General features: G+C 52.4%; 1 protein-coding gene across 1 annotated transcript in view; it reads left to right on the forward strand.

The window, feature by feature from the left end:
• Window positions 1-8,623, forward strand: part of LOC106804768 (leucine-rich repeat-containing G-protein coupled receptor 6-like) — a 9,166-nt gene extending 543 nt beyond the window's left edge. Inside the window, exons 2-3 of the mRNA XM_014806092.1 lie at window positions 89-191; window positions 6,282-8,623. Of these exons, the coding sequence (XP_014661578.1) occupies window positions 6,581-8,623 (2,043 nt within the window). The 5' untranslated portion in view covers window positions 89-191; window positions 6,282-6,580. The remainder of the gene's footprint in view (window positions 1-88; window positions 192-6,281) is intronic.
• Window positions 8,624-16,248: the final 7,625 nt, after the last annotated feature.

The following is a 16,248-nucleotide window of genomic DNA, read 5'->3' on the forward strand; positions in this document are numbered from 1 at the left end:
CAACCACACACACAAACGCACGCACGCACGCGCGCATACACACACGCGCGCGCACACCGTAGATCGCTATAAGGCTTTCTCATCGTAGCTGTGGTGACCGTGTGTGTACACGCACACACACACACTCCCGTCAGTACGTCAACAAGGAAGTCACTGCTTGCAGCTGATGGAGGCGGTTCAACAAAGATGAGGTGTGTATAATGTGTATGCTTAAACATGTTGTCATACAGATGATGGGGCCTATATTGCCCTACGTGCATTTATATATAGCAGACACTAGTAAACCAACAGAGTGAGGTATTATATCAAGTAATGACGTATATTAACTCAACGTCATTTTATGTAAGACGTTGGCAGTTATCGCTGATTTACGAGAGTATACGTGCATACATTTAAATCTGTATGCGAGGGACATTCTGATTTAATAGAAATGCCAAAAGTACTCTTTCTAGACAGGTGTACGTTTTAATAGATACGGGTTTTCTATGTAGCTGCCACTAAAATGAAACGCTAAAAGTAAACTTTATATAGACGTGCAGGTGTCTGTTTTTATAGAGGTGGGCGCTAACACGGACACGACTGGCTCCGCATGTTCTCGTTGCGCGTATACGTGCGTATAATATATACACGTATTATGCCGTAAAACTGCTGACCACGCAAGCAATCTAAAAAAAAAACAATGTCAGGCAAGTGAAGGCAAGCAAAGTCCGCGCATGCTGTCGATGGGTGTGGTAGCGGTTACTCTACTGCGGATTATCGCTGCTGGTGGTGGTGGGGGGGGGGCTGTAAGGGGAATTATTATTTAGGAAATGGTTATGGTTCTCAGGTGGAACTAAGGGTTCTTGGACAAGAAAACCGTTCAAGTACTTTTGGAAAGTAGGGCTGGGGTTGTTATATATAGAGGGAGGTCACTACATTGCTGGGTGGAACAAGGGATAGGTTATTAGGCAGGGGCAGGTTAATGATGATGAATGGGATAATAGGTTGATAGACAGGGAAACATTGTTGATGATTGGGCAACATAAGGATGTCCAACATAAGATACTACGCGTATAAGCGTATATAGTCATATAGTATATAGTCAATAGATATATTCATTGTAAGATCTTTTATATAGACTGTACTGTGAGATGTGCATGCCACTCTACGCATTGTCTTCAGTAGAATTTACATACGACTGCAGTCCGTGATTTCTCTTAGACATACATCATATTATAGATTTCTCTTAGATCTATACATCATATTATCGTGACGAATATTGTGACGCCGACTCTTGTGGGGGAGGCGTCTGTACGTCTTTGGATGAAGGAAGAGTGCGTAGAGAGTGTCTGCGAAGAGTGTCTGAAATGTTTTAATGATTGGATATCACGAAAGAAATGGATGATCACATAGTGCGTGTACAAAGGCGTGCGTAATGCCACAGAATGGACGCGAAAGTAGGTATACGCAATTAATTTTTGTCACAAAGCAATTTCTCGGCGTATCATTCTGCTGACGTGGATGTTGGAAACTAATCTCGTGTTTTTCTGATTCGTTCACGTTTCATTTAAGAGACGGGCTTTGTTGTTATCAGGAGCTAATAATACCAAGAGCTAATATCAAGCTAATAATATCAAGAGGTATTAATTTATTAGCTCTTGCTATTATTCATGGCAGGCTTTTACGGGCTCGCTCTAAGGAAATATTACTGTAATCATAAATTAAACACGACTCTACAAACCTATACGTATATAAGAAATGTGTGGATCTATTTTATGCTATTATATACAGTATATATTGCGCGAAGCTTGTGTTATATGCAGCGTTGCATCATGCGGTACTTGGCACATTTAGAAACTTTAAGACGCTCAAACTCAAAGCGTAAGGAAACTGTGCAGATTCTACCGAACAGAATAACGTTATGCAACGTTCTCCGTTCTCTACCTGTGCTGTGCGTCGCTTTACGTTATTCAGAGTGTTAGGTATATGTTCAGTTGGTTCCCAACATGACAGAAAGCAAAAGTGGTCGTATCTGCGACGAGAGAGGGCGCCACTGCAGCCAAGCTCGCAGACGGTCGTCGATTTAGCGATGTCTACGGCTGATGACCGTTAATCGGACAGCGACATCAAAGGCCACGCGTGCGTGCGGTCGGATCCGCTTACGGCGACCAATTACGGGCGGACGGTCAACAGTGGCGGCACGCCGCGTTCGGACAACAAACAATTACGTTCGCAGCGGGCGTCCAGCGAGGCTAGAGCACCCTCGCTTACCGTCGCGGGGCCGCGAGATCGTATCTAAACAGCGCGACGGACGGCGCGCGTGAATGGCGCGGTTACCCGACACGATTTCGTCTATGCGGTCGGCAGTACACAAAAGAGCCACGCGTACAATGTAGCCGGCGACGTAGAAAAAAGCGCGCCACCTGAGCAAGATTGCATACAGGCTCTGCGCTGAACGCACCCGGCAACAGTTGATCAAGGTTACAGCTAGGTAATCTCTGTAAGGGAGCGAGCAATGCAGAAATAAGGTTAGCCTACCAGGAGATGACCCAGCAACACTTGGTCAGGGTTAAACTATTTAGGGGAGAGACCAGCAACACCTGAGCAACGTTAGACTACGTGGGGGAGAACCCTGCAACACCTCAGCACAGATAGTCTACCCGGAAAGGTACTACCATTACCAAAAGATGGTTATACCCTGCTCTGAGAGAAAATAGCGACGCATGAACAAGGTGTATAATATGATACAGGTAGTGTATCAGGAGACGTTCAAGCAAGTCGACTTTGGTAGGTCTCAGACGCACCTGAGCAAGGATAGCCGTGGAAGACTGTGCGCTGCGAAGGACGGTCAACTGAAAGCAAACGCTGCGTGCGTAGCATGAATTCAATCGCAGCTTTTTTACAGCTACTTACGGCCGCGCCATCTCGACTGCGGACGATAACATGTATTTTTTCAGGAAACCCCGCGAGCAAAAGAGGAAATCAGAGGTTTCTTGTTTCGTTTTTTCATCGATGAGTCAGAGAAACCCGAGCAGTGGATCAAAGCATCGCGTCAGGTTCAGTGCGACTGTTACTAGACGCGACCATTACACAACGACGGAAGGGAAAGCGCCTTTAGAAAACGGACTCTCAAAAACATCTCATCTCGATTACACCGGACACGTCATCATTAATTGTATTAGACTAACGGGAAGAAAACGGAGAAAAAATAATTATATATATAGCATAGCAGGTGAATCTACAATATACATTCCGAGACTATGGCTAAATATAGCGCTGTCGCATGGTGCGACGAAAACACACTGGCACTAGCAGAGCGGTTCTCCCACGCCGCGGCAAATCCGTCGGGAACGTGCGACCGCAATAAACACGGCGACAAAGCAATGCGAATTCGCGTGGGGTCTGCCGTAGACGTGCCCGTTTTTGTCGGTGAGAGGAATAATAACACCAGTGGTGCCGACGTAAGCGTCCCGCCGCTATAGAACCCCTCGTAAAAACGTACGCGCATATAGGTGACGCATGACACAATCGTCGCGACGATTGCTAGTCACACTGTACATCGAGATGTCGCAGCTCCGCGTGGTATAGCGTTTCACGCGCACAGCCGTACTGACCACCGCGTACATGAACGTGAATTTGGTATTCAAAAGCCATTGGCGCTGCCCCCCGCGTGTGAAGCGTAAGTGTGCTTGGAACGCCTCCACGGGTGACAGAAACATTGCACCACTCCGTATGTGTAGTCGAGGTCCGCATCGTCTCTAGACCTATAGGACGTTGAAATACTATCTCGGCCTCCGTGTGGGTTCGATCACCTCATGGCACTTATAGCCATAAAGTTAGCGACAACAATTTTGGTCATTACATGTGTGTAGTAGAGGTCTGGATCGTCTCTAGGGTACGCGTAGATCCACTACCACTACTATACACTGAGTCGGTTCGACCAGCCATCGATTTCATTTCGATGTAAAGTTAGCGATGAGCCCACTAACAGATCAACATAGACGTTTGCTTCGGGATAATTTAGCGTTATATTAGAGTTGTGGCTAGGTAATCAGGTTAGGTAACCATAAACATAATCATAAAGTTACCATACGTTTAACCGAGGTAACCCCCAACGCTTACCTTAACCTTAACTTAAGATATCTCTATAACCATACCATTACCCTTTATCCTAATCTCGATCTTAGCAATGGTCTAACGCAAACCACACCCCTACCACTAAACTTAACCCTGATCCGATGCATAAAATTAACTCTAAATCTACCAATAATATTCATCCTAGCCCGTTTCTTGGCAATGTGCGAGCCAGCCTAAGCCAATTTACTATACGTGCCATTTAGCACGGAATCTTGGCATGTTAACGTTGTAAGACAACATATTCCTGGCGCGTCCACGACGTTGTCGACAAAGCTAGAGCACCATCTCGTTAAACGCTCGTCGGTCATCGGGCCGTCATCGTCAACGTCGCCGTCGTCGTCACGTGTCGATAACCCGCCGAAAATCCGTGTTTAATTACAGCTGCTCTAGCAGCGAGCGAATCGAACAGCGATAGAAGCACGCACGCAGTGGAGAATGCGGGCGCCTCCTCTTGCTCTCGCCTACGCTGGCAACGACCGCAGTTGTTACCTTGATGAGGGGCTCGATCACAGGATCGGACTTCAGCCGCGGGCGGGAATGTACGAGGGGAATACACACGCGGAGGAAGATGGCCGACATGAAGCGCCGGTGAGCGTGTGTTTGTGCGCGTGCGCGCGTGAAAGGGGCTGGGTAAGTATGCGGGCTATTGTTAGCGACTGCGGGTTCGTGTATCGGCAGAAGTGCCGGAGATCCACCCAGCGATTACTGTCAGGTAGCATGAATGCCCGGGCATGAATGCAGGCCATGCGGTATAGAGTATCGTTGGTGCGGCTGCTGCCTCCGCTACTGCTGTCTTTGTTGCTGTTGTTGTTGTTGGTGGTGGTGGTGGTGCTGCTCATGCTGGTGATGATTGTGCTACTGCTGCTGGTTCTGCTGCTACTGGTGGTGGTGGTGCTGTTGCTGTTGCTGCTGCTGTTGTTGTTGTTGTGGTTGTTGTTGTTGCTGTTGTTGTTGTTGTCATTGTTGTCATTGTTGCTGCCGCTGCTGTTGCCGTAGCTGTTACTGCTACTACTGTTGTTGTTGTTGCTGCTGTTGCCGCTGCTGCTGCTGCTGCTGCTGCGGCTGCGGCTGCCCAGGGCCAAGACAACTTACACCGTCATTACTCACAAACAAACGCGGCCCGGCTTGTACAGAACAGCACTTATTAGTAAAATAGCAAAGGGGCCGCATGCTTACCGTGCTTGTACGTAGCAACAGACCTCAGATGAGCCCAGACGCTCTGCGGCTCTTGTTAGGTGTTATATATAGTAATTAATATTTATTACTAAAGAATATGTGCTTTCCTTATGCTTAAGCTCGTGCGCTTTCGAGTCTTTATCGTGCTTAAAGACGTTCTGTGATATATCATGTGTGCCCTTGCGATCACACATACAAATTAAATAGCACGCCATTGGGATTTTCCGCATACTATATATGCAATCAGAAATAATTGCAGTTTGCAAATGTGCGAATCGCCGAGAAAAGGAAATGTTTGTGCCTGACCAACGACAACGAGCTACATAGTCCGGTTGCCAAATGACTGAACGTTGCAATCGGGTATATACAAGTTTTTTTTGTGGTTTCCTGATCAAAAAAATTGCCCACGAGAACCAGAGTGGCACCCGGTGGATTCCGATTCAGGATAGTCTAAAGATCAGGAAACCACAAAAAACCTTGTATATACCCGATCGCAACGTTCAGTCAAATTTCCCTACTCGGCAACTCGACTAACAGTCAAATCTGTAAATGAGTGTAGTACCCAAAGGGAAATGCCGAAGTAGTCCTTTATAGACGAGTATTCATTCTATAAAAGTGTCCGTTAACTTTGTTTTGACTTCATCTATGCTCTGTGATCTATCCATTCCAGGGCCGTAGGCTGAGCAAATTCCTATGGGGGAGAGGGAAATTTCATGACTCAACTGTGTAATGATGAGCGACGGGCGCAGCTCTTGATCGACGTCCGTAGTGTGGTAGGGATGGGTCTCAAACAAGGCTTTCACGGATAAATGACCACAAAATTCACGCTAGGGTTATTTACGATTATTAGCTAAGCTTATTTTAAAATTTTGCTCCACAATCTAGGGGGCAGCTGCCCCCCTTGCCCCCCCCCACAGGCTACGTCCCTGCATTCCGATGTCTGAGTTCTGCATCCATCCTGCAATATGACCCGCATTTCTACTTTTCAGAAGGGCGGGCAGATTTACGTGCTACGTGACGCTAAGGAGCCTGATGCTTCTTGCAACACGCGCTGGAAAAGTACGCTAACTACGAGATAGATGTGCACGCCACCCCGAGCGCAGGCAAGACGAAGCGCAAGAACGGGGCTTCATGCATTGACCGTGTGACACCTCCTGATTTAGAGACGTTCGTCATGCTCGTAGCGGCGAATTCCAGCGGAGATCAATTACGATTATTTCATGCTTGTCGCGTTATGCCTCACGAGTGCTAGCCGTACGATCTATGTGTGGTGCTGTGAAGGTATGAGATGGCCAGCGCACTGAAATCGAGCGCAGCGCCGCCGCCGCCGCCGCTGTTGGTGCTGGTCGTCGCCGTCCTCGTGGGCGTCACGTGCTCTTGGCAGCCGCACGACGACGCATGCGCGAGCGTCTGCAACTGCGATCGCGGCGCCGCCTGGTGCGATGCTCGTAACCTGACGCACGTGCCGTTCTTTCCCGCCGCGACGCGCGCGATCTACCTGCAGCACAACAACGTCACATCCGTCGGCGCCGACGACTTCCCGTCGCTCGGCAACGTCACGACGCTCGTCCTCGCGCACAACGCGCTGACGGCGCTAGACGGCGCCACGTTCGCCAACCTGCCACGACTCGAGACGCTCGACGTCGCGAACAACGCGATCTCGCGATTTCCCGCGAGAATGGCGCTGCCCGGCCGCCTGAAGACGCTCGACGCCGACGACAACCGCATAAGGACTCTCGAGGACTTCACGTTCGAGTCTCTGCCAGAGCTGCGCGTGCTGTCGCTGGCCGACAACGAGCTGACGACCGTCGGCAGGTACGCCTTCGCCGGACTGAAGTCGCTAGAGACGCTCTCACTCGCCGACAACTCGCTCGCGGACCTAGCCGACGACGTGTTCACCTACACGCCCTGCCTGCGGGACGTCGACCTCTCGGGTAACGACTTCCGCTCCGTGCCCAACCTCGCCGGCCTCGTGAACCTGCGCGCACTGCGCATGCGCGCTAACCGGCTCGCGTCCGTCGACCTGCGCGGCAACTTCGCGTCGGCGCGCCACCTCGAGCGTGTCGACTTCAGCGGAAACAACGTGAGCGTCGTCGCCGGCTACGCGTTCCGCTCCGTCTTCGCGACGCTGCGACACCTGAATCTGTCCGACTGCGACGTGCGCAGCGTCGACCGGTCGGCGCTGCATCTGGAGCGACTCGAGTCGCTCGATCTGTCGGGCAACGAGCGCGTCGCCGAGCTGCCGCGCGCGCTGCTCGTGCTGCAGCGCACGACGATCCGCAGTCTGCGGCTGTCGCGCGTCGGCATCGCCGACGTCGGCGCCTACCACGGCGTGCTGCATCTGACGCGCATGGAGCAGCTGCAACAGCTCGACCTGTCGCACAACCGCCTGCAGACGTTCCCCGGCGACACGTTCCAGCGCATGCTGAAACTGCGCGAGCTCGACCTCGGGCATAACGACCTCCGGGTCACGGGCGTGCACGGCGGCGGTGGCGGCGGCGGTGGAACGATGACGATGCTGCCGAGTCTGTGCACGCTGCGCCTTAACGACAACAAGCTGACGGCGATTCCGTTCATCGCGCACGAGAAGTGCGACGAGTACGACCCCCCTCCCCCCGGGAACGACCCCCCTCCCGCCGGCAGCAACCCCCCTCCCCCCGTGAACGACCCCCCTCTACGCGGGACGACGTCGGGTGGCGGCGTGCGCTGCCGCGCGCTGGCGTCGCTCACCCACCTCGATCTGTCGCGCAACAGCATCGTCGCGTTGCCGCGCGACCAGCTGCGACGCGTGCGCTCGCACCCGCGCCTGCGCACCGTCGATCTGTCGCGCAACCCGCTGCGGTGCGCCTGCGACACGCGCGCGCTCTGCGACTGGCTGCAGCACGGCGAGGTGACGTTCGTCGCCGGCAACGACACGACGTGTCACCACCCGGCGGCCGAGCGCGGCACGTCGCTGCTCGACTTCTGCCGACGACTAGCCGCGCGGCCGTCCGACTGCGACGTCGACGCCGGTCGGCGACGGACGAAGCGCGTCGTGTTTGGCTGCGTCGCCACCGTCGTCATCGTCGGCGTCGTCGCGGCGTCCGTGCTGTTCGCACACATCTTCCTGCGCACGTCGCAGCTGCGGCGGGTGAAGATGGCGCGGCAGCAGCAGCGGGAGTACAGCGAGGTGGAGCGTGGCAGCGGCGGCGGTGGCGGCGGTGGCGGCGGCAGCGGCCGGGGCACGCCCGTCGCCGACCAGAGCACGCAGGACACGTTTCTCAACTTCGACGACTCGTCGAGCAGCCAGCGGTCAGAGACGGATCAGGGCGAATCGGACGCGACGTGCTGAGCACAACTGCGATCGATTAATCGCCGTCTATAACGTGGTGTTGATGACTAAAATCGAGTTTTTGACAAATCATTTGCTATAATCGTTGTAGATGGACTGCTGTCAATCAACTGACGATTACAGTCAGTTGTTCTCACTCGATAAATTGGTTAATTAGTAGTTTGATTGCTGCCAATTGATGAATCGCCGTCGATTAATAGACTGAGTTGCTGTCAATTGATTGATCAGAGATTTGTTGTCAATTAACTGATTAATGATTCGTTGTCAGTCGATTGATTGACGATTCGTTGTGAATTGATTGACAGATAATTCGTTGTCAATTGATTGATTGATGAGTTGCTGTCAATTGATTGATTTGCTTGATCGCTATCAACGGATTGATCAATTGATTGTTGTAAACCTACGTGATTCATCTGCGTTTTGAGATATGATGATGGCCTGTTTTATTTATACATACTATCAGGTGTAAATAACCTTAAATTTGGTCTTAAGTGTGAATAAACTCAAACAAATGCTTTGCGAATATTTACACGTGATGGTATACATACGCGGCGTCCGTGCCCAATGACGGTCTCTGTTTTTAGATGCGGCCGATTCTGTGGCGAATTGTTTTTTTCTACGGAAATAAAATGTAAAGTTATTTGGCTCAGGCGTGCGTTAATGGCAATGATCCCCCAACAGGTGAGCGAAGGAAGACGAGATTTGATCACTTTCAAATACCGGTCGGGTGTCGAGGACAGTAGATGTGAAATTCATAAACAAACATAGAGACGTTAACTTCTGTCGTATAGTCTTTTAGTGGCGTCACTAAACTATAAGATTTACAACGGCCATTAAAATTACCGAGTCATAAACGGGACGTGATTATGTAAGGACGCGCGAGCTAGCTGCGGGAGCTCGTATGTTGCGGTAGCTCGGATACTTACCTTCCCGCGGGCAGCACAACACTCTAACTGCCGTGCTTCAGCCGTACGTTGGCAACAAACTTTTACAATGCCCGCGCTTTCATGAATCACCGCCCCACAATCTCTGAGTGTATCTCCATCTCTCTCACACACACACATACACACACACACACACACACACTGAGCGTGTTTCGCTGAACAAGCAATGTTTGATTCGCGGAGCGTGTTTCGCCTGAGCGTATGTTTTGCTCGGGTGTGTGCGTCAATCGTTCTGCGCTACACAGCGAAACGCCACAGACGGTTTCCAATCAATATCCTTAAAAATATCACATGACACACAAAATTGGATGTCCATTGGATGGCTATTTTTGATGTCATGTGACAGCGGCGCTGTAAGCAGTGTTTCTGTATGTTTTGCTCAGCTTTGTGCTGTGTGGGGTGGCGTGTGCGCGCTTGGTCGCCGAGCAGAACGCGAAACGCTGGAAAACAAAATTTTGCTCGGGTGTGTGCGTTGCGCTTTACACGCTGCCCACGCAACAACGCGCCGCGCACCGACTATAAATATAATATATATATATAATATCAGGAGTTAATAAAGACAAACTTTGTCTTTATTAACTCTTGATAATATCCTCACCGGTGGCTAGACAGTATAGCGCGTGATCATGATATATAACGTAGACACACACTTGTACGGTCTAATAACTAGGGGGGCGCGTGAGGGCCAGACGCATGTCATCGATCAATGCAGCCGACGTCGTCATTGTGGTCCCTCCTGGCCAACAAATAACTCTATTCTTCCCTCTCGAGTCGCCGGTTATAACACGGCAATCGGTGGCTGTGTATGACAACTACCGCGGGGCGTTCTAACCCGGTTCTACGTCCCCGGCGCTTTTCACCGCGTTGCCCTACAACGAGCGTGGCAGCGTGAAGAATGTACACACAGTCTAGTGGCGGTGGTTTCCAGCCGAGGTTTTACTTCGGCGCGCTAACTGCTGACTTGCGAATTGCTAGACATGCACGCTATTTTTAAACGCTGATTCCATCTTCGCAGCGAACGTCTAACCACGCGATCTCCCTCCTCTCTTCCTCTCTTCCTATTTTCTCTGCCTGGCTCTCATTCACACACGCACACGTTCTTTCTACTTCTCTCATTCTCCATCTCTCTCCCTCTTTCTCTCCATAACTCTCTCTCTCTCTCTCACTCTATCTATCTTTATCTTTCTTGCTCGCGTGCTCTAGCTCTCTCCGCGAACGTCTTCGTACCCTCCGGAATTTTGCCACAGATGTAAATTTCCTCAGCTGGCGGCACTGCACAGCCATGAATATTAAATAACTTGTTTTGATACAGCGCAACACGCCTATCTGCTGCCATGTATGCAACGACTCGTCATCATCATAGTCATAGCGTTTACGATGATGATCACCCGAAGCTATCATCATCATCACCATTATTATTATCATCATCATCAGCAGCAGCAGCAGCAGCAGCAGCATCATAATCATCATCACCATCACCATTATTATCATTATCATCATCAGCAGCAGCAGCATAATCATCACCATCATCATCATTATCATCATCATCGTCGTCGTCGTCGTCATCGAGGAAATTCACCGCTTTAGAAAGCGTATAAACGCTACCGCTATATAGGTTATAAATCGCACGGCAGCAATAACCTCTCGCGCGTCTATAACATTGAGCGCATATTATATAAGCGCCATAATAATGCCATCGCCTTCATACGCTGCTATCTGAGAGGAAATAAAGATAGGATCGGCGGCAGCGCAGCGGCACTTGAGACCCCTGCATACGTGGCAGGTGTACTCTGAATACAATAACCGGGTTACAGGTAAACTAGCCGTCTTCAGGTGGGCGCCTACGAGAGACACTTCACGTTTATTTTTTTCGCGCGGGATATTTGAAAAGAACGAAGAAAGGTTGCCGGCGATAAAACACCAGTAGGCCAGAGAAGATGAACGATGCGAGGGGGGGGGGGGTACAGCACAGGACTGGAGGAAATGCGACGAGAGACGATGAGACATAGACGATGACATCAATAGGGAAACGATTACAGGTGGGAGAAAATGCGAGCATGTGTTGTATGGGATACGGTATCCAGGGAGGAGACAAATAAGCGATCAGCTACGGTATGAGTAATGCGGTGCAGGTGAAGTCGATGTGACGATAGATGGCTGGACATGTCACGAGATGTCAGAGGAGGCGGCGAGATTGGAGGGGAAACGATGAGATGAGAGGAAAGACCACGAGATAGCAGGAAATACCACCCAGGATGGAATCGATACCACGAGATATAAGAGGGAAAACGTGGAGATTTGAAGAGACCGGAGGACATGTTGGGAGATGAGAGTGGCTATGCGATGACCTCGTGTACGCCTGCCAGCGGCGCATCACACGAGAGCTACATTTTCCGGCCATCGACCGCACAGAGTAGCTGCGTCGAAACCCATCTAGCCGTGAAAATAGCGAGACGAGCTCATTATAGCGGCGATAAACTCGGACCTCCACCCCACCCCACCCACCTCTATCTGTCTCTGTCTCTCTCGTTCTCATTTTCTCTTTCTCGCTATCGTTCTCTCTCGCTCTCGCTCTCTCTCTCTCTCTCTCTCTCTCTCTCTCTCTCTCTCTCTCTCTCTCTCTCTCTCTCTCTCTGTTGTGTGTTGTGTGTGGTGTGTGGGTGTGTGTGTGTGTGTGTGTGTGTGTGTGTGTGTGTGTGTGTGTGTGTGTGTGTGTGTGTGTGTCGTGAGTGAGTGTGTGTGTGTGCGCGCGCGCGGCGTGTGTTGTGTGTGTGTGTGTGCGTGTGTATGTGTGTGTGTGAGAGAGATGGAGAGATACACTCAGAGATTGTGGGGCGGTGATTCATGAAAGCGCGGGCATTGTAAAAGTTTTGTTGCCAACGTACGGCTGAAGGCACGGCAGTTAGAGTGTTGTGCTGCCGCGCGGAAGGTAAGTATCCGAGCTACCGCAACATACGAGTCCCGCAGCTAGCTCGCGCGTCCTTAGCATAATCACGTCCGTTATGACTCGGTAATTTTAATGGCCGTTGTAAATCTTATAGTTTAGTGACGCCACTAAAAAGACTATACGACAGAAGTTAACGTCTCTATGTTTGTTTATGAATTTCACATCTACTGTCCTCGACACCCGACCGAGTATTTGAAAGTGATCAAATCTCGTCTTCCCTTCGCTCACGCTGTTGGGGGATCATTGCCATTAACGCAGCGCCTGAGCCAAATAACATTTAACATTTTATTTCCGTAGAAAAAAACAATTCGCCACAGAATCGCCGCATCTAAAAACAGAGACCGTCATGGGCACGGACGCCGCGTATGTATACCGCATCACGTGTAAATATTCGCAAAGCATTTGTTTGAGTTTATTCACACTTAAGACGCAAATTTAGAAGGTTATTTTACAGCACTGATAGTATGTATAAATAAAACAGGCCATCATCATATCTCAAAACGCAGATGAATCAACGTAGGTTTACAACAATCAATTGATCAATCCGTTGATAGGCGATCAGGCAAACATCAGATCAATTGACAGCAACTCTCATCAATCATTGACAAACGAATTACTGTCATCAATTCAACAACGAATCGTCAATCAATCAACTGACAACGAATCATTAATCAGTTAATTGACAACCAATCTCTGATCATCATTGACAGCAACTCAGTCTATTAATCGACGCGGCGATTCATCAATTGGCAGCAATTCAAACTACTAATTAACCAATTTATCGAGTGAGAACAACTGACTGTAATCGTCAGTTGATTGACAGCAGTCCATCTACAACGATTTATAGCAAATGATTTGTCAAAAACTCGATTTTAGTCCATCAACACGCACGTTATAGACGGCGATTAATCGATCGCAGTTTGTGCTCAGCACGTCGCGTCCGATTCGCCCTGATCCGTCTCTGACCGCTGCTGCTCGACGAGTCGTCGAAGTTGAGAAACGTGTCCTGCGTGCTCTGGTGCGGCGAGCGGCCCGGCGCGCTGCGCTGCCGCGCCCGCAGCCGCGCCGCCACCGCCGCCGCTGCCACGCTCCACCTTCGCTGTACTCCCGCTGCTGCTGCCGCGCCATCTTCACCCGCCGCCCAGCTGCGACGTGCGCAGGAAGATGTGTGGCGAACAGCACGGACGCCGCGACGACGCCGACGATGACGACGGTGGCGACGCAGCCAACACGACGCGCTTCGTCAGACCTCAGCCGACCGCGTCGACGTCGCAGTCGACGAGCGGCGCTAGTCGTCGGCAGAAGTCGAGCAGCGACGGTGCCGCGCTCGCGCCGCCGGGTGGGACACGTCGTGTCGTTGGCCGGCGACGAAACGTCACCTCGCCGTGCTGGCAGCCAGTCGCAGAGCGCGCGCGTGTCGCAGGCGCACCGCAGCGGTTGCGCGACAGATCGACGTGTCGCAGGCGCGGGTGCGAGCGCACGCGTCGCAGCTGGTCGCGCGGACACGCGACGATGCTGTGCGGCGACAGATCGAGGTGGTTGCGGCGACCGCCAGCGCGCGCGCAGCGGCCACGCCGCCACCGACGTCGTCCCGCGTAGAGGGGGGTCGTTCACGGGGGAGGGGGTTGCTGCCGGCGGGAAGGGGGGTCGTTCCCGGGGGAGGGGGGTCGTACTCGTCGCACTTCTCGTGCGCGATGAACAGGAATCGCCGTCAGCTTGTTGTCATTAAGGCGCAGCGTGCACAGACTCGGCAGCATCGTCATGTTCCACCGCCGCCGGACCCGCGCCGTGCACGCCCAGTGACCCGGAGGTCGTTATGCCCGAGGTCGAGCTCGCGCAGTTTACAGCATGCGCTGGAACGTGTCGCCGGGAAGGGTGACTCTGCAGGCGGTGTGCGACAGGTCGAGCATTGCAGCTGCTCCATGCGCGTCAGATGCAGCACGCCGGGTAGGCGCGCGACGTCGGCGATGCGAACGCGCGACAGCCGCAGACTTTGCGATCGTCGTGGCGCTGCAGCACGAGCAGCGGCGCGCGCAGCTCGGCGACGCGCTCGTTGCCCGACAGATCGAGCGACTCGAGTTCGCTCCAGATGCAGCGCCGACGTCGACGTGCGCACGTCGCAGTCGACAGATTCAGGTGTCGCAGCGTCGCGAAGACCGGAGCGGAACGCGTAGCCGGCGACGACGCTCACGTTGTTTCCGCTGAAGTCGACACGCTCGAGGTGGCGCCGCCGACGCGAAGTTGCCGCGCACCTGGCAGGCCGGTCGCGGACGGCGCGAGCGCGGTTAGCGCGCATGCGCAGTGGCGCAGGTTCACGAGGCGGCGAGGTTGGGGCACGGAGCGGAAGTCGTTACCCGAGAGGTCGACGTCCGCGCAGGCAGGGCGTGTAGGTGAACACGTCGTCGGCTAGGTCGCGCGCGAGTTGTCGCGAGTGAGAGGCGTCTCTAGCGACTTCAGCGCGCGAAGGCGTACCCTGCCGACGGTGCTCGTCAGCTGTTGCGGCCAGCGACAGCACGCGCAGCTTCTGGCAGAGACTCGAACGTGAAGTCTCCGAGAGTCTCTAGCGGTTGTCGTCGGCGTCGAGCGCTCAGGCGCCGGGCAGCGCCATTCTCGCGGAAATCGCGAATCGCGTTGTTTCGCGACGTCGAGCGTCTCGAGTCGTGGCAGGTTGGCGAACGTGGCGCCGTCTAGCGCCGTCAGCGCGTTGTGCGCGAGGACGAGCGTCGTGACGCTTGCGAGCGACGGGAAGTCGTCGGCGCGCGACGGATGTGACGTTGTTGTGCTGCAAGGTAGATCGCGCGCGTCGCGGCGGGAAAGAACGGCACGTGCGTCAGGTTACGAGCATCGCACCAGGCGGCCCGCGATCGCAGTTGCAGACGCTCGCGCATGCGTCGTCGTGCGGCTGCCAAGAGCACGTGACGCCCACGAGGACGGCGACGACCAGCACCAACAGGCGGCGGCGGCGGCGGCGCTGCGCTCGATTTCAGTGCCGCTGGCCATCTCATACCTTCACAGCACCACACGATAGATCGAGCGCTCTAGCACTCGTGAGGCATAACGCGACAAGCATGAAAAATATCGTAATTGATCTCGCTGAAATTCGCCGCTACGAGCATGACGAACGTCTCTAATTCAGGAGGTGTCACACGGTCAATGCATGAAGCCGCCGGTTCTTGCGCTTCGTCTTGCCTGCGCTCGGGGGTGGCGTGCCACATCTATCTCGTAGTTAGCGTACTTTTCCAGCGGCGTGTTGCAAGAAGCATCAGGCTCCTTAGCGTCACGTAGCACGTAAATCTGCCCGCCCTTCTGAAAATCCAAGTAGAAATGCGGTGCATATGTGCAGATGGATGCAGAACTCAGACATCGAGATGAAGGGACGTAGCCTGTGGGGGGGGCATAGGGGGGCAGCTGCCCCCTAGATTGTGGAGCAAATTTTAAAATAACTTAGCTAATAATCGTAATAACCCTAGGCGTGAATTTTGGTGTCATTTATCCGTGAAGGCCTTGTTTGAAACCATCCCTACCACAGCTACGGACGTCGATCAAGAGCTGCGCCGTCGCTCATCATTACAAGTTGAGTCATGAAATTTCCGCTCTCCCGCATAGGATATTGCTCAGCCTACGGCCCTGGAATGGATAGATCACAGAGCATAGATGAAGTCAAAACAAAGTTAACGGACACTTTTATAGAAATGAATACTCGTCTATAAATGACTACTTCGCATTTTTCCAAG

This window comes from Priapulus caudatus, unplaced genomic scaffold (genome assembly GCF_000485595.1).
Source record: "Priapulus caudatus unplaced genomic scaffold, Priapulus_caudatus-5.0.1 Scaffold87, whole genome shotgun sequence".
Lineage (NCBI taxonomy): Eukaryota > Metazoa > Priapulida > Priapulimorpha > Priapulimorphida > Priapulidae > Priapulus > Priapulus caudatus.